This window comes from Crotalus tigris, unplaced genomic scaffold (genome assembly GCF_016545835.1).
Source record: "Crotalus tigris isolate CLP2741 ecotype Arizona unplaced genomic scaffold, ASM1654583v1 scf7180000017947.1575755, whole genome shotgun sequence".
Classification (NCBI taxonomy): Eukaryota; Metazoa; Chordata; class Lepidosauria; order Squamata; family Viperidae; genus Crotalus; species Crotalus tigris.
In genome coordinates, this window is record NW_024096739.1 from 1415115 (window position 1) to 1434277 (window position 19163).

The 19163-nt window shown below is 38.5% G+C and overlaps 1 protein-coding gene across 4 annotated transcripts in view; it reads left to right on the forward strand.

The window, feature by feature from the left end:
* Positions 1-19163, forward strand: part of BCAS4 (breast carcinoma amplified sequence 4) — a 73782-nt gene that overhangs the window by 22302 nt on the left and 32317 nt on the right. Inside the window, exon 5 of one of the 4 annotated variants that reach the window (XM_039345274.1) lies at positions 15711-17438. The exons of the other annotated variants lie outside the window; for them this stretch is intronic. Coding sequence (XP_039201208.1) covers positions 15711-15773 — 63 coding nt within the window. The 3' untranslated portion in view covers positions 15774-17438. Of the gene's footprint in view, positions 1-15710; positions 17439-19163 lie in introns of those variants that run through there. 4 annotated transcript variants of the gene reach the window in all.

Here is a 19163-nt window from a genome sequence, read left to right on the forward strand (position 1 = left end):
TGACTGAGCGAGAGTGTTTCAGGGGGGTCGGGGGGGATATTGTTGAGGAGATAGCGATTCGAGGCATTGACCCCTTCCAACATATCACACTGGCATCTGTCTGTATGGCCCAGTACCGGTTCATGTATTTGAAGAGCTATACCATTGCATTAGCTCCTTTGGACAATTATCACAAGACACAGAAAAGGTATTCAGCTCCAGCGATTCAATGGTTGTTGCATATAGAGCACACTGAGAATCTCAATATCCAGCATGCTCTGAAGGGGGGTGAAAAGCAAGTAGGCAAATATTTTTTGGATGGTTTTGCTGTCATAAATGGAACTCCCACAGCTTTTGAATTTCACGAGTGTTTTTTTCATGGGTGCCCTGTCTGCTACTCTGAAAAAGACTTCAACAAATTACTTGATTCAACATATGGAGGCCTGCACAACCGTACTAAGATTAAAGAAGAGTACCTCAGGGGCCAGGGGTATGCTGTGCGCTGCATCTGGGAACATGAATGGAGGGCCATGGTGGAGGATGACACCTCTTTGAAGCAGTTTCTAGTTGAGAATAAGCTCCCAACTCCTTTGAATCCTCGAGATGCTTTTTTTGGTGGTAGAACAAATGCTACATGCCTGTACTACAAACCAAAACCCGGTGAACAAATCTTATACTATGATTTCACCAGTTTGTACCCGTTTGTGAATAAGACCAAGGAGTACCCAATTGGCCATCCGCAAATCATCTACCAAAACTTTGGGGACATAAAGCAATATTTTGGGTTGGCCAAAGTCAAAGTGTACCCACCAAGGAATCTCTATTTCCCAATCCTACCCCACAAATCAGGGGGCAAATTAATGTTTAGTTTGTGCGCAACCTGCACAGAAAAACTGCAAACCACCCCCTGTAAACACAGTGATGAGGAAAGAGCTCTGACTGGGACATGGTGTACCATTGAATTGAATGTAGCTTTAGAAAAAGGTTACAGAATTGTTGAAATCTATGAGATCTGGCATTTTGAAAGAACATCAAATGAGCTATTTTCAGGTTATATGAACACGCATCTCAGACAGAAACAGGAGGCCAGTGGTTACCCTGACTGGTGCAAAACAGAACAGGATGAAGAGCAATATATTCAGGATTATGAAAAGATGGAAGGTGTCCGCTTACGACGTGACCACATTGAAGTAAATCCTGCTAAAAGACAGATTGCCAAGCTGTTTTTAAATTCGCTGTGGGGCAAGTTTGGTCAGAGCACCAATCACCTGACCACATCCGTGGTGACAAACCCTGAGGATTTATTCAAATACCTTTTTGTGCCCTATTATGATGTTTCCTCATGTGAGTTTGTGGATACAGAGACAGCCGTTGTGACATGGAAAACAGCCAAGAACCACCCCACCAAATCGACATGCACTAATGTATTTATCGCCAGCTTTACTACTGCTTATGCCCGGCTGGAATTATACAGACTACTGGATGGGCTGGGCGATAGGTGCCTGTACCATGACACCGATTCAGTCATTTTTGTAAGTAGAGAGGGGGCGTGGACACCTCCTTTGGGTGATTATTTAGGACAGCTGACAAGTGAGATTCCACCAAACACTACGATAACAGAGTTTGTTGCGGCTGGTCCCAAAACGTATGCTTATGCTTTGTCCAACGGGGAAACGGTGCTAAAAGTGAAGGGGATCACGCTAAACTGTGGTAATAGCAACAAGGTTAATTTTGACAGCTTGAAAGATTTGGTAGATGATTATTGTGTGTCTGGTGCAGAGAGAAAAAAGGAGATTGGGGTAGAGCAGTTGGGGATTGTTAGGGTTAAGAAAAATTGGACCCTAGAAACGCGGGTCCTCCGAAAAACTCTAAAAGTAGTGTATAATAAAAGGTTATTAAAGAGTGAGGATTACTGTATGCTGCCTTACGGTTATTAAGGATGGCGGAAAACATTGCACAATTTGTACACCCTTTCTCCTGTATTATAAGCGGCCCGTCCAATTCTGGCAAATCTTTTTTTATCAAACAAATGTTAGAACATGGTGATGTTGTGTTGTCTCAAATGCCTCAAAATATTGTATGGTTTTATAGTTGTTGGCAACCTCTGTACAAAGAACTGCTTAATAAAATTCCTTATATTAAGTTTATGGAGGGGCTTCCGTCTTCTTTTGAAGATGATGATTGTTTCCGCCAAAACAAATCACTCTAGCTGTGATAGATGATCTCATGGCATCGGCCGGTGACAGCGATCAAATAGAGAAGGCTTTTACACAGTACGTCCATCACAGAAACCTTAGCATTATTCTCATACTACAAAACCTGTTCTTTCAAGGTAAGAAAATGAGAACAATAGCTCTGAATTCCAAATATTTGGTTTTGTTCAGCAGCCCCCGTGATCAGATGCAAATTGTCACACTGGCCAGACAAATGTATCCCACTAACACAAAGTATTTTTTAGAAGTATTCCAAGATGCCACTCGCAAACCACATGGGTACCTTTTGGTAGATTTGGCAGCCACCACTCCAGAATCCTACAGGTTGAGAACAGGCCTCTTCCCGCCTGATTGGCCTACTGTTTACACAATGAAAAAGAAGTGTAAAAAGCAGTAGCTCAGTTACCCTAGCGCTAGTTCATTTAAGATGTCAGAGAGGGTACGTAGAAATTGGGGGCTTTTAAAAATCTTAGTAAAGGCTGGACCAAGACAGAGAAAAGCCATCTTATGCAATGCTAACAATGACCTGGTGGGGGCAATAGCAGAAATAGCTCTGAACACCCTAAAAGGAAACCTTCCTCTGAAACCTTCACAATTCCGGTCTCTAAAGAGAAAGAAAGGGGTCATTAAAAAGTTGAGTGATAGAAAGGTCTCACTCAAAAAGAAGAAGAAGATCATACTTCAGTCGGGCGGTTTTATCGGGACCTTACTAGGGATAGCTATTCCGCTATTGACTAGCCTGTTAGCTGGATAAACCATGGATCATGCCGAAAAAATGTACCTGGTGTCGCGTCATCAGATGGAGCAACTACAGGGTAGGCCCCCTACTATGGGGGCTATAGCCACTAACCGGTTGGATGATGAGATGCGTACCATTCTTCAGAGAGCTGATTTGTCTGAGGATGACAAGATTAAGCTCTACAATTCTACACTGCAGAGGTATCTAAGACTGACCAGGCAAAATGAATCTGAAAAGGACAGACTGAATCTCATTTATCCACCGGAAGAGCCTCGACCACTTCCAACTTTACCAGAACAGTCGCTACAGCCATCTCCGCAGGACACAGCGATGGATGAGATCCTAAGGGGTATGAGCACCCGTTACAGGAAAAATGCAGAACTTTTACTGAACAAAATGAAGCAGCATCAGGACGTCTCAACCTGGGATGATCGTGGTACCTTTTTATACAAAGGGGTCCCTATTCCTGGTACTAATATTTTAGACTTGGTAAAAGGAGCCTCACAACACCGAGCTCCTACTGAGAAGCGGAAACCTAAAGGCTGGGATGACTTTATGAATGCTATGGCTGAGGTGAATGTTCCAACCTCTGTGTTGGGGTCTACAACTGTTAAAGAGCAAATAGAAAAGTTGAAAGATTCTCTGGTTGTTAAGGATGAAGCTGCTACTAACCCCGTCTCTGTTATGACACCCCCTTTTGGAACTCAGAAGCCTCTGATTACCGGTACCCCCTCTAGCCCTTGGACATTAAATCCTAGAAGTAGGTTCAAGTTTGGTGACTGGCTCAATTTGTAAAATGAATAAAAACACAGTGAAACGAGTAAAAACGTTTAAGTCTTTTTCTTTATTTTACAATAAGGCATGCAAGTCTGCATGCATTGGTGACGGTTACAGGTTCCAAGCCCCCTCCCCACCTTTATAGTTTTTACAAACAGCTTTACCATTTGATCATTTTTAATATCTGCATTGGAGTACATCTTTAAAATATTTTCATAGTCCACTCCTTTAGTCCGGTTCAGTAGAAAAAACGCACAGTGTTGCCCGCAGGTCACAGCGCTGGGGTGTTGCAGTTGACGGTGAAATGTGTATTTCTCAGCTTGCTGCTCTAGAAACATCACTATAGAGCCAGGAAAATCAGGGCTATCCGGCGGTCTTCCATAAGAATCAAAAAATTCACCATATCCAGGAGATGGGAAGTAGAGGGCCAGCCAGTGTTCACCAGGCAGAGTGTGAGGGTGAGTATTTACAATTAATCCAAAAGGTCTTTTGGAGATATGTCTCTGGGGTAGCAGATCACAAGGGTAGACCCCTAGAAAGGCAGTATTTCCAGAGAACAATTGGAGGAGCTGCAGTGTGTCCATACTCACATATAATCAAAAAGCACATTCCTTGTGTGACTTATTTCAATAAGGTTTTCAAAAATTGCATAGAGAATCATGTTGACGGTGTTGGGGAGGGGTTGTGCAAATCTAATTTCGGCTCTGAGGTTACCATTCTTGATCAAAGAATAGTGCTCAGAGCATCCCTGATCAGGACTCAAGTCAAAACAATACAAGGTATACCCTCGGTTAAACTCTTCCCGGCTGATTATCAGTGGCCTGTCTTTCATGCCTTTGCCTGTGGCTTGCACCATCTGCATGTACTCTCTCACAAAAAGACCGTGTTCATAATCAGGCTGAAGAGGCTTTGCGGGGATCTGCTCGCCATCACAATACAGGGCGCAAAAATTGACATTGCAGTGTTGAAAATTGAACGGGTTTCTTTCATAATCCCCACTAAAAGATGCATTGTCCACAAACCCAATAACTAATTGTTTAGGTAGCTGCCCCAGAAATAGATTTTCCTGATTACACACAAGGCTCCCTGCAGGAATGCTGTAAACCTTCATCCCCACTCGATCAATGGGGTATTTGGCATTGGAGGTGAGCAAAGCTTCTGCATGGCCAAGGCGCACTCCCGGGGCTATTTTTACACGTTTTACAAAGAGAGAAGCTGCCAGGAGTTGCACTTTATAATTCTCATTGCCATCCTTCATCACACAAAATTCATTTCTGCTTCTTGTGAGTTTGACTTTCACATCAACGCCATTAATCAGCAGTCTATCTTGAAAAAACAGATCGCTATGCAGTGGTCCTAGCAAATCCCATTTACGACTACCGGCCGTGTGTCTTGCTCTCGCTTTGAAACCGGAGTTCCCAGCAGCTGTCAGTAGAGTACTCTCCATGAGTTCTGAGTCATCTTTGTAAAAACCCCCAGCTGTAAATTGGGAACCCAGTGCATCACTACCAAAGTTCAGAATCAGTTCAATCATGGCCCGATAAGAATAGCAATGATGGCTCTGTGTAATGAGCCGATCTCCCAAAGTAACATCCAGCTGGTTAAATAGTGATGCTATAGGGTAGTTGGTCAGGCCCACCCTTGCCCCATCATCAATATCCGTCCCATCCGCCTTTACAATCTTGCAACTCACATACAGCAGGGTGTTGTTTAAATCCGTGTAATGCTCACCATGCCCCGTGATAAAAAATTCCAGGGGAGCGTTGGGTGTTAGCGCTGATAAAGGAGGGATCTCGACATAGGTACTGTTTTCAATACTGGTCTGTGTAGGCGCCAGTTGAAAAAGATCCAGTTCTGATTTAACACATTCCTCTGAAGCAGAATGAATAAATGACATATTGTATTAGAATATGTCTTCCTTGTCACAGAGCTTCCTCTTCTGCACACGTCTCTTCTTGGTATGACGGGCCTTTTTCACAAGTCTTCTCTTTTTAAACGGAATAGGCGGGCCCGATGCATAATTCTTCCTGCCTATGAACAACCCTGATCCATCCTGCCCCCTTTCAACAACTTGGGATACAAGATTCCCCGCAACATCTCTGACAATGTTTTTGGCAGCAGATTTCACATGCGGCTTAATGATTTCTAATCCACGCCTCAAAAAAGGCATTGCTTTTCGAAAAAGCCCACGGAACAGACCCCCTAACCCTGTCCCGTACATAATGGGGGCTCCTCGGAAGCCTGGAAGGCCTCCACCGGCTTGTGCCCTGTAGTAAGCCACATAGTCTTGAGGGTTTCCGTGCTCCTTGATTACAACCATCCTTCACTTTTCCGAGGCCTAAAATGAAGCTTGACAATCACCTTCCCGTTATAAAAACGCACGTTTTTGTCCTGGTCGGTTTTGATTTCTATAGTAACGGTATCGATGTGATGTTTGCTGACCGGTACATAATGTGGACGGTCATAGGTTATTGTGATGAAATCGTTGTCTTGCCCTTGCACAGGCACACAGCGCAGTAATGGCACATAGTAGTCACCCACTATCTGGAGCTCTACAATGTCTGTGTAAACATATAAGGTGTTGAATCCAGGGAACGTACTTAACAGATGTCCAAGTTCTCCGCTAACTAGAATGGTATGCGGTTCATCACCTTTAAGGCTAATTTTTCGACCCACTGCATCATACTGTAGGGTTGTCTTAGGGCCATCCTTGGCACTTGATATAAGCTTGTTCATATTTTCTAACAGTTGTCGGATGCTACTATAGTATCCGCTTCTCAAAGAAAAATGCCATCTCTTTCTCTCATTAGCAATTTCAAAATATCCAGGAGAAGTTAATTTGTGCCAACTATGCGGATACTGTATCTCTGCTAGCCCTACTTCCCATGACCCTGGAAGATCCAACGATCTTGCTAATTGTATAGTGAAATTAGAATTTCTGTTTTGGGGGAAAATTGCTGCTGACGCATTGCTGGGAAGGGTGATGTAAAACTCTGCCATATCAAAGATGTTGTACTTCAGTCTCCTTAACCCAACTGTTGAACTTCTCTGGCCATCCAGTCCATTTGACTAGAAATTCTCTGTGCCTCCCCCGCCCTCTTTTTTGGATAATTTTCTCTATTCTGTATATGCGCTGTTGGTCAGCAGGAACCTTTTGGAGCTCCTCAAAGTAAAAAACCTCCTTTACAGGGTCACATGTGTAATCATTTAATCTATACACCACTCTTTCCCCCCTTGTCTGCAGTTCTTTGACGATGAATATCTCATCCGTATAGGTTTGCTGATAGCCCTTTTCAAACTTACCCTTCAGTCTGGATACCCTGACATGATCTCCCATCTTAAGACATTTTTCCTTTCTTTTTCTTTTTAAAGTTGCCCCATAAAGTCTCATCCACACACCCCTTTCGTTAGACAAATTTACGGTGTTAGGAGAAGTACCGATGCTACGATGGTAAGCGCTATTGTACCCCTGAACAGTATCTGCTAAAATATCCACATACCGGTGGGTATTTCTAGCTGTGAAGTATCTCCAGAGTTTGTTTTTTAGGGTTCTATTAAACCTCTCTATAACGGCTGCTTTAGTTTCGCTATGAGTGACAAAATGATGAATGCCGTAACGTGCTAAAAGTTTCTTCAGTGGAATATTCAAGAACTCTTTACCTGCATCTGTCTGTAATTTTCGGGGTGCACGTCCTGTTTGAAAGATATTCTGGAAGGCGGATGTAACTTCCCTCCCTGATTTATCAGATAAAGGGGAGGCCCAGGCATATTTAGATAACACATCGATAACTGCTAAGATGTACTTTTTTCCATGATTCTCCTTAGAAAATTTGGAGACATCTATGAGGTCAGCCTGCCATTGATGATCTAAGCCAGACACTACTGTTTTATTTCTAGGAAAATTAATTCTTGCAGGCTTATGAAGCGTATAAGCGTCTTCCCCTGACAACCACGTCTTGACTTGTTTCATGGTCAGGTTTTTATCATGTTTTCTAGCTTCCTGAAAAAGGGCATTCACACCTCCATAACTCCCTACACACCCCGGCGTATAATAAATACGACTTAAAACCTTTTCATGCATCGTTATACTGAAAGACCACTGACAAATGTTCAAGTGTTGACATTAACGCAGTCTTTTATTGGTTATACAGAATTCAGAGGGCGCACAGCACCGCCATCAGAAAAATATCCCTCATCACCACTATCAGAATCAGAAGATAAAGGCCTATAACACGCTATTTTATAATACTCTGGCCCGCCTGTGCCCCATAAATCACGTCCGTAGTCACAAGCAAACCAGTCTTTACACAAATTGCAGCTCTTTAACTCACAAGGTAGATAGCGTGGTCTCTGGGATAACTCATAATCCCTGTTATAGTCTAGATCAGAAAAATCTGCAGAAGCTTTCTGACCACGGCGATTACCACAGGAATCTAAAAGCGGGGTGTCTTGAAGTGTTTGCTGTCTAGGTATTACTAATTCAGAGTCTGCAAAATATAAAGCAAATTCTGTTAGCAGTGTATCCGCTCCAGCATCATTTACATTATCATAAATAAAAACATATTTACTTACCATTGCTGGGAGATAATGTAGTATCATTCACCATTTCACAGGCTGTCCGGTAAGTACTCTGCATCTCATCGTTAAAGTTACAACACACCATGCTACAGCCATGTAACACAGGTCTGAATAAAAAATTTTCTTTATCATAACCCCTGCAACAGATTTTGTTGCATTCTGTTGGCTGGGGCCTTGTATCAGAGTGTCCGAAGCTATCTTTTGCTGTTGGTGTAAAAACACCTTTGGAATCAGAGGCTGCCATCTTCAAAAGACTGCTGGGACTAAATCGCTAGCTGTTCAGGCCTGCCCACACAAACTCACCTGCCCCTTGCAATGACACGCCCTTGAGCATTGCGCATGCCCAGATCACGGGGAGAATGACATGCCCAGGCATGTCCCTGCTCACACAAACTCCCCTGCCCCTTGCTATGACACGCCCTTGAGCATTGCGCATGCCCAGATCATGGGGAGCATGACATGCCCAGGCATGTCCCTGCCCACACAAACTCCCCTGCCCCCTTGCAATGACACGCCCTTGAGCATTGCGCATGCCCAGATCACGGGGAGCATGACATGCCCGGGCACATCCCAAACAAGGCCTACCCCTTCTTTTTTTTTACTAGCAGACAGACAGGCATGGCTGCTTGCTGCTTGCCTCTTGTGAGCCTGGTTGGCTGCTTGCCTCTTGTGAGCATTTTAATTCCTGTTAATATTCCTTGTCTTTTGCTATAGTGGGAAGGCGGGCAGAATAAATTTTATTCGGGGTACAAATGGCAAAATATGTGTGTTTAGATTTTTTACAAAGGTAAAAACCAGCTGTGGGTTTTAAAAGGGGCTGTGTTTGTTTGTTTTTCCCCCTGCATTCGAGGAAATGCTTTTAAAACCACCTAGACATAAATACCTTTTAGAAAAAAATATCTTTTAGAAAAAAGGGGTTAAATGCAGGCTCTGGCTGCCTTTCAGGGGCTTCTTTTTCCCCAGCTTTTGAGGCACTGATTTTTAAAACTCCACAAAAATTAAAAGCATCGTTAGGCTAGAATGATTAGAAATAAAAAGCCTTTTTTTATTTTTTATTTCACAGCTCCCCAAAGTAGGGCTTGTTTCCCAAAAACACAGGCCTCTGCTAATTATTCACTTAGCTCTTTTGGGTTTTGAATGTCCATAGAAATAGTCTAGGGTTAACAGCTCCCCAAAGTAGGGCTTGTTCCCCAAAAACACAGGCCTCTGCTAATTATTCACTTTACTTAGCTCTTTTTGGTTTTGAATGTCCATAGAATTAGTCTAGGGTTAACCTAATCATGTACCCAGAGGATTGACTGCCAATCTTGATGGGATTAGGCCAAAACGTCACATCCGAAGGATGGGGGCTGAGCACGTCACTTCCTTTTAGGGCTGTGCCCTGTTGACGTAATCAGCACGTGGGTTTGTTTACTTTGATGACGTCACTGATCAAAAGTGCTGATAATTTTCATTAAAAAAAGGTATACACTACTTCTACTGGGGGCATTTCACAAATTATTCAAAACTTCAGAATTTCAGGGTCTCAAAATATCCTGCCGGAAAACATCTGACAGTTTCTTTGAACAAGTTCAGTTCAGTTGCACCTGCAATACAGAGAAAGCTGATCTATTCCTTAAATCACCATTCTGATTTAAGTTCACATCAGTTCCTGAATGAGGACCTTGGATTATCCTGATTATTTTCAAAATGGAAACCAAAATTGTTTGAAAGGCTTAAGTAAACACATTGTGTGAATTTGGGTATTTATTTGTTGGATGGATATCCTGATCTTCCTCCGGGAGCATAAGACAGCATAAGAACTGTAGTACTCCTTCAGTTATTTCATTACAACAAGGCTATGGTCTGTGAACAACTGGCTGGTTCTCCCATTAAACCTCCATGTCTGATCGTGGACTTAACTCCTAGTTTTAATTCAGTATTGTTTCCATTACACTATATTGGTATTCAGTTCATCCTATTCTACATCCTATCCTATTTGACTGAACAAATATTTCAGTGAGCAAGGAGACAGGCAGTGAGGAGGGAACCCTATATATTGTTTGTTATTTAAATTATTTGAATTCTATCTTTTAGGTAAAGACTTCAAATGAGAAAAAAAACGGTAAAAATGTAATAGATTACTAAATGTCCCCAAATCTGTCAAATAATTCAGTGGACAAAGCTCAAACACTCTTAATATTAAAAGGGCTGGAGAACAGGATATATGCTTCCCTGGGTCCCAAATGAAAGGAAATTCATGAGGCAAATATATCTAGAGGTTAATCCCATGGTTGGGAGGCCTTACAAAAAAGGCTTTCTTTCTGATAGGCATCTGTTCCATATCTGAAAATAAAGCATTCTGTGAAGGACCTTGGTAGATTTTGCTTATCAGGCAGTTTTGTATAGAGAAGATAATCTTTACATCTTGCAACTGAAACTTTTTTAGCATCTTCAAAGTTCAAAATCAACCCTTTGGTTTGTTATTTAGAAATAAACCAGCTACTAGTGGAAATCTTTTACATTGGATTAATATGTTCTCAACAGTCATTGTTGCTTAATACTTCTTTAGAAAAAAAAATCTCAGATGTAATGAATTGCAGTGATCTGATCTGAACTTTACCAAGACATAGATATCTGTTGCTAGATTAGATCTATGACTGGATAAATTTCTGCTTAAATGCTTCTATAAGTAAATCTGATTTGCTTGCCCTTTTAAAACAAATGGTCCCTCTTGATGTAGAAAACCTTGAATAGAGATCTCTTGTAGCAATTATACATGAAAGATATTTTCCCACCAGTTAATATTTGTGACAGTTTTTAAAGACATAAATTTATGTAGGTTTTTTCTGATTTGAATTTTAAAATGCATTATCTGCCAAGCAAAATATATCAGAATTAAAATCCGGGAAATTAAAAATTTTGGGAGTGCCATTCTTGTAATGTTACTGTTGTTATATGAATATTTAAAAAATATTTCAGTTTTAGTTTTGTTATTTGACTTCAAACAACAATTTCTTATAGTTTCAAAACAATATCTAACAGTAGAAGTTGGAAAGTAGAGTTGCATCTAGAAAATAAAAATAAAAAATAAAATCTCTTTATTGGCAAAAAGTTTGAACTTTGAACATTTAAAATGTTCTTGCTCTGCCTTTATCTATAATAACAATTTTCATACAGTCTGGATAATTTTGACAAATATTCCAGTGAATCATTTTGGTAATTGTGTTATGTTGCTCTTTTTAATCTGTGAGAGCTTCCAGCACAAGCTATGATCAACTTTTAATTGATAATTAATATTTAATAATTTATTTTCAATTATTTTATTATTGTTATCACTAGTTCAGTTTAAATCAGTGTGGGAAAAATATTTTGGAAAACGATTGGCAATGGATGAGCTCCCTTCCAAAATATATTGGAATAGACTTTACTTCAGCCCTGTGTCCTGATCTGGTTTGTGAGCTGAGTTTTGCTTTCCTGTCCCCCCTCCTCCCCTTTCAAGCAAGTCTCTGTTTGGGCCTCTGTTAATCTCTTTCTTCATTTTTGTGGTTGAGCGATACAGTTACTTTAGGTCAAATCGGATTATTCATGCTTTTGGATACCATTTTTAAAATGGTATATGCTATCTTCCGGGGGGGGGGGAGCAGGACTCTGTTATTTTTTTTAAATGTTAAGGCATAATTATTTTTTACTCTGGGAGAATTTTAAGGGGGTAAATATGTAAACGGGAAATCTGTTTGTGGGTACAAAGGAAGTAATGAAGATACAAAAGAATGAAAACAAGATAAATGAGCATGCAAAGATATAAAAAAAATAATCTCTAAGTAAGTGTTTATCATATTTGTTCCCTAAGAGGTATATTTTTATAAATTCATTAAACAAGAAAAATAAAGCTTTGGGGTCATTTCTTCAGGCTGAAGATAGCAATGAATTTATTATTTTTGAAAATCGCTAGCCGTATGTTGTGTAGACCTAATTTAGAGGGACTAGAAAATATACATTAGGCTGGGCCTGTCTTTAGACCAGTTTATTACCCATTTCTATAAATTTTTTATTTTTATTTATTTTATTTATTAAATTTATATGCCACTCATCTTGCTTTCCAATGCAAGTCCGGAGGTTTACAATGCAATAAAAATATAAATGCAAACACAATTTACACATTTAAAATTTAACTTTAAATTATAAACTTTAAAAGAGTTAAATGCAGACTGAAAACCAAGAGATTTTCTCTGAGTTTGGTGTATTTGTTTTTCTCTGAGTTTGGTGTTTAATTACCAAACCAGGTAACATTGTCAGCACAGAAGATGTTACCTAGTTTGGTAATGAAATGTCTGTAAGAAAACAACCAACTTCAGAGACCACAAGGATCCCACAGTTCAACCCCAAGCTACAATTATTTTCTTCCCTCAGTGAAAACCAGGACCTCAAATGGTATGGAAGTGCCTTCTCTGTCACTGCACAACCATGCCTTCATTAGTGCTCCAAGCCAACTGGCAGAGCCAGGTTTTAAGGCTGTTCCAGAAGGCCAGAATGGTGGGGGCAGATTTCAGCTTTAGCAGCAAGATGTACCAAAGGTGAGGGCTATGGCAGAAAAGGCTTTTTTCCTAGATCCTTCCAGCTGAAATTCCTTGACTGACAGAGTCCACAGCATGTCCCTTCTTTTAGAATGAGTGGGACAGGCCAATCCATTGGGCCAAGATGAGTCCCCAGATACTCTGGACCCATGCCATAAAGGGCTTTGCAGGCAATAATTAACACCTTGAATTGGACCCTGAAGCAGATTTGCAAGATTATGGCAAGTGATGACTGAGAAGAATAGCAAGAGTGGAAGGAGGTGAAGACTTACTGCATAAAGATTTTCTTGAAGAGAGGAAAACCTTCCTTGTTCTCTTTCTTCTCCCCCCATTTTAGGCACCTGGGAGTTTTTGTTAGGTTTGCATTGTTAAGTGAATTATTCTGATTTATGCTTCCAGAGCTAATCCACAATCTGTGTACATTTGTTTTGTTTTTCCTTTGCATTTTACAATGCACGCCTCAGCTAAAAAAAAAAAGTGTGAGAAAGGCTAGCCTGAAAACAAAAACTGTGGTTTCAGGTGACAGCACTGTTTAATTTAAATGCATACAAAATGTGTATTTTCTCTGTTACAAAGGTCAAACATTCTAGTATGTTTCTTGTTTGAAGGAGATTCATTGCGGAGTGTTTATGTAAGAATGCCTGTGTTTTCGACAAGGACTAAAGTAGACTAATCTGTCTGTTCTCACAACAAGCCAAGCTCAGATAGGTCTTTGCTTCCTCCAAAGCCTAAAGACCAAATAATTTTTCTTATTTTTGTCCTTTCTGGCAATTCTGTTTGAGAGTGCTTCTTGGAACAATGCCAACTGAAGTAAGTTAGAGAACCAAACTCTAAGAGAATTATGTTGTAACTTAGAAAAATTATATGACAATTCTGTTCCCTTCCTTTTTCCCCACCCTCAGCCTTCACTTAGCCTTGTGGAAATCTTGACAGCAGTTGGAAAATTATTACTGTTATTTTACACTGTGTGCAGGCTACAAGATTCAGAATATGGGTTATAGTTGACATTTTGGCTCTCTGCAGGAGTGCCTAGTTGGTGGAATTTTGTTCCTTCATTCATTTTGCCACTAGTAACTTCTAGAGTCATCCCACAATCATTGTGCTAAAAACAGTAACAGGCTTTACATCACTTTAGCAAACTTAAGGTCTCTGTTAGTTATGAGTGGAGAAAATAGTCAATATAGTATTTGTACATAATATTAAGCAGAATTTTTAAAACCATTACTTGTTGAGTAAGCCAAAATAAGCCACTTTCTTGTTTAGGTTAATGAATTAACTGGATTACTAACTGTTGACTGAGATCACTTTATGAGACCTTTGTGCCAGTTCTGCTGTGTTTAAGCACTCTTAGACAGTTTATTTCTGGATGTACTGCATTATCTTGAAAATGGTAAAAAAAATGTGTTTCTGGAGATATTTCCCTATTTAAAGAAATCACAACTTTACCATACCATCTTGATTATCAAATGCAAAAAAAGGATAAAATACACGTGCCATTCATAAAACCAGAATCTTAATAGAAGAAATGAAAAATATAAAAAGTTTTAGTCTCTTCCTGATGTAGAGCAAAGAAGGAAGTAATCTGCACTTCAGGGCCACAGGAATTCCACAAGATAAATGCCACCCTCCTATATTGGATGTTTTTCCAAGGGATCATGTGCAGTAAATCCTCTGAAGATAATTGGAGTTCTCAGTTAGCTATATGAAGAAAACTCCTTCAGGTAAACTGAACCAAATGTATTTAAGGGTGTATATGTCAAAACTAGGACTTTGAACAAAACCTTTAATTTTACTGACAAGTAACAAAAGAATCAATAAAGGTGCTATTCAAGCTAAGCAGCAAATCTGGAGACTGTCAGAGTGGCCAACTGAGTGGAAGTAGACAATCTACATTCCAATACCAAAAGAGTCTTTACAGAGTGTGCAAATTATTGTACAATATTTTTAGTTTCATGTACTAGCAAAATAATATCAAGGATTACCCAATGTAGATTAGAGCTGTACCTGGAAAAAGAGATGGCAGATGTTCAAACCGGCTTTAGAAAAGATTGATGAATATTAGACATTATACAGTAGCTGATGTCCGCTGAATAATTGAGAAAGCCACTGTGTTTCATTGATTATAGAAATGCTGTCAATTTGTGTTGATCACATTACGCTGTAGAATGTTCTAAGAAAAATGGAAATCCCAGTACATCTTGTTCTATTGAGAAAGATACGTATAGATCAGGAATTTACAGTACGGACATAACATGGTAAAACAAACTGGCGCCAAATTGGCAAAGGAGTGTAACAAGATTGTATCCTCTCCTCTTATTTATTCAGTCTATATAGTGCATACCTATTAAAAGTAGCTGGATTGGAATTAAATGAGCATGGTTTTAAAACTAGAAAAAAACATCAATAACTTGCATTATGCTGATGACACTGTTCTGATAGCTGAAAATGCAAAGGGTCTGCAGGCCCTGGTAACACAAGTTAAGGCGAAAATGAAGAAAATCATTATCAAGAACATAAATGACATCAGGTGATAAAGATAAAGAAGAGATAGATAGCTTCTGCCTACTTGGATCAACTATCAATAATAATGGAAGGAAACTGGAGAAATATGCTGCAAATTAGCTGGAAGGGACCTTGGAGGTCTTCTAGTCCAACCCCCTGCTCAAGCAGGAGTCCCTATAGCATTTCAGACAAGATGATAGTGAAGGGAAAAAAATATTGTTTTATCCGTTCCCTAGTTCCCTGTCTCATGCAGACATTGAACATTTCTACAAAATAGCAGAAAGGTATATATTTACAAAGTGATACTGATTCAGAGTAATATTGTTCAGCTTGGTTGCAAAACTGTTATTCTGCTACTGCCCCCAGGGAAAGCTCCATTCTGAAAATCGCATCACTGCTGATGAGATCTGGAATGAAATGACGTTTTGACTGGCAATTTATAGCTGTGATCCAAAAAGTGGTTCAGTTAGAGAACTGCTACTATGCCTTGGGATGAAATTAAATTAAAGGAGAGGGGAGTCCAATGTACTTATTCAAGAAGAGAGAGAGACTTGTGGCATTTTTCAAGGATTCAGTGCTCTGCCCTCACTGCCATCCTAAAAACATCCTGCTGTACACAGGTAATACTGACTCTGCATGAGGTGTGGAAGCAATTAGCTTGTACTGAGATACAGCAATATCCAGAAGATGCCTGTTGAATCCTGGTGTATGTGGCTGAAGTTGAACATGGGATGATAATATGCTGAGTCAGACTATTGCTTTGCACATCGCTCAGTTTTGCATTTACAATCATTAGAAGTAACTTCCCAAAGTTTTAGAATGAATGATTGCCCCAAAATTGGAGGAACAAAATCCAGAATCTTTTACAAACAAAACAGTCTTTAGTCAAATTTATTAGCTGCCCAGTTCCAATGAACATGCTGTGCTATTGTACAACCAACAATAGTTTTTCCAAATATATCTATCTCCAAATTCATGACTTTAAAAAATACAATGCTTTTACATCTGTTATACAGTTTGGATCTTAAAATGTGTTTAAACCTGTTGGAATACTAAATCAAGTTTGAAAGAATGTATAGGGATATATTACTATGTTGTGGATTACACGTGTATTTTAATTTACATAAATGCCTGAACTGTTTCTTTTACACTTTTTAAAAAAGTTTCAAATCAGTTTGTTCAACTGCTTTAAAAGTTACTGCAATATTTTACAAAAAAGAGCTGAAATATGTACGTAAGAAAGATAGTTTCCTGCTTCATTAATGAAATCTGATTTAAACTTATCAAGACAGAGGTGGAAAAGAAATACACTAGACAGATAAAATAGCTATGAGAACAACCCCCACACTCTGTATAAATATTAAGAGGCTAAATTAATAAATGTAGTTGGGCAGATTAACCAAACATTCTTCTGGTGTTCACATAACACATTATTTTATGGCATAAGTAATGGCTTGGTTTTTGGTTCACACAACATGCTGACCAAATCCATTATAGCCTAGGGAGTATCCATCCATATCATTACTATTGTTTTATATTATGAAACTCCAGAAGTTATTATGTTAACATATTTATGGGAACTTGTTTGATAATACAAGGAGATTTCACTGCTTTTTATTTGCACTGTATTTTTAGAGAGCCATTTTAGAGCTTTATAAAATAATAGAATCACTCAATTAATTTTGTTTACTTACTAAATTTAGAAACTGACCATTTTATTCATAGAGTGACTCTTTTTTTAACAAATATTTTACTGAGTTTTTTAAGGGTAACAAGGGAATAGGGTCAACAGAGGTAGAACAAAGGGAGACATACAAAAGGGTTAAACCAAAGAAAGGGGGTAAACACAAAAGTGAGATCAATCCCACAAACTAACATCGCTTCAGCAAGTAAACCCATCCGGGTATACATATTAAATCTTAATAATTACTCTAGTATTAAACAGCTTTCAAATTAGTCATGTAAATAACAAGTTAATCAATATATCTCATTCATTTTACTAATTAACAATGCTTAATACTAATTAGTTGTAATAACTTTAAAATAGTAATATATTACTTATTGGTTATAACAGTGGTTCTCAACCTTTTTAATGCCGCAACCCCCAACCGGTCGTAAGTCGAGGACTACTCAACCGGATGTAAGTCGAGGACTACTCAACTGGTGCAGCACCGTTTGCAGAATGGGACTTTTGGCGGGCTCAGCAGGGCAGAGACAGGTTGAGAACCACTGGGTTATAATTTACTATATATCACAAATACGAAAAAAAGAAAAAAACAGAAAAAGACAAGTTCATACAAATAATCATGAAATATAAATACAAATTATCAATTATCTCTTTAAGTTTCATTACCTTTTCTCATTCTATCGTATTGCTAACCATTGGTAAAATTTTTCCCGTGTTTTAAAATAAATTGTATCATTCTCTTTTATTTCTAAAGTTAATCTATCCATTTCTGCACATTCAAGTATTTTTGTTATTATAATCTGATCAGATGGTAAATTTTCATTTTTCCAAAATTGGGCAAATATTATTCTCACGGCTGTTAACACATGTAATATTAAATACTCATTTTCTTTTCCATAATTCAAGCCTAATATTCCTAGCAAACAGAGTTCTGGTTTAAATTCTATCTGTATTTTAATCTTCTTTTCTAGCCACGTATGAATCTTAAACCAAAATTTCTTAGCATTAGGGCATATCCACCAGAGATGGTAATAAGTGCCTGGTTGTTTACATTTCCAACACATATTTGATACATTTTTAAATATTTTCTCTAATCTAACTGGTGTCATGTACCATCTATAAAACATTTTATATAAATTTTCCTTATATGCAGCTGCTTTAGTAAGTTTAATATTTCGGTCCCATAGTTTTTGCCAATCTTCTAAATCTATAGAATAATCAAAATTCTTTGCCCACACTATCATTGTTTCTTTCACTTGTTCTTTTTCCATCTTCCAGTTTAACAAAAATTTATAGAGTTTCTTAATCAAATTTTCATCTGTTTTCAAGAGTATTTTATCTAATGGTGTCTGTTCTTTGTAAAATCCCATTACTTTTACATCTTTTTCATATCTTGTTTGAATTTGCAAATATGACCACCATGTTAAATCAATACCATTTTGTTGAAGATCTTGCCTATCTTTAAGTTTTTCTTCTTTATCTAAAATATCTTTATAGACCACAAGTTTATCATAGTTAATTAAGTTCGGATATGCAAATCCTTCCATTGTTGAAAGCCACTCAGGTATTTTCATATAAATTTTATTTTTAATTCTCTCTCACTCTGAGAGTAGTACATTCCTTATAGTGTGAGTTTGAAAGCATTTATGTACTTTATTTTCTCATACCATAGGAAAGCGTGCCAACCCAGTTGCAAATCATGTCCCTCTAAATAAAGAAGTCATTTATTTTTCAATGTAATCCATTCTTTAAGCCACAACAAAATAGTGGCTTGGTAGTGGAGTCTCCAGTCTGGGAGCCCAAAGCCCCCTCTGTCTTTTGAGTCTTGTAACAGTTTAATTTTAATTCTTGCTTTTTTCATTTGCCATATAAATCTCATTATTGTTGCATTTAAATCATCAAAAAATTTCTGGCTTAGTTTGACAGGAACCATATGAAATAAAAATAGCAGTTTAGGTAAGATATTCATCTTAACAGTCGCTATCCTTCCTAATAGAGATAATTGAAAGTTTTTCTACTTCTCCAAATCTGTTTTTATTTGTTTCAATAGTCTTTCATAGTTGTCTTTCTTCTTTTATTGTTGTATATTTTGATGTTAAATAGATACCTAGATATTTAACTTTTTTGGCTAT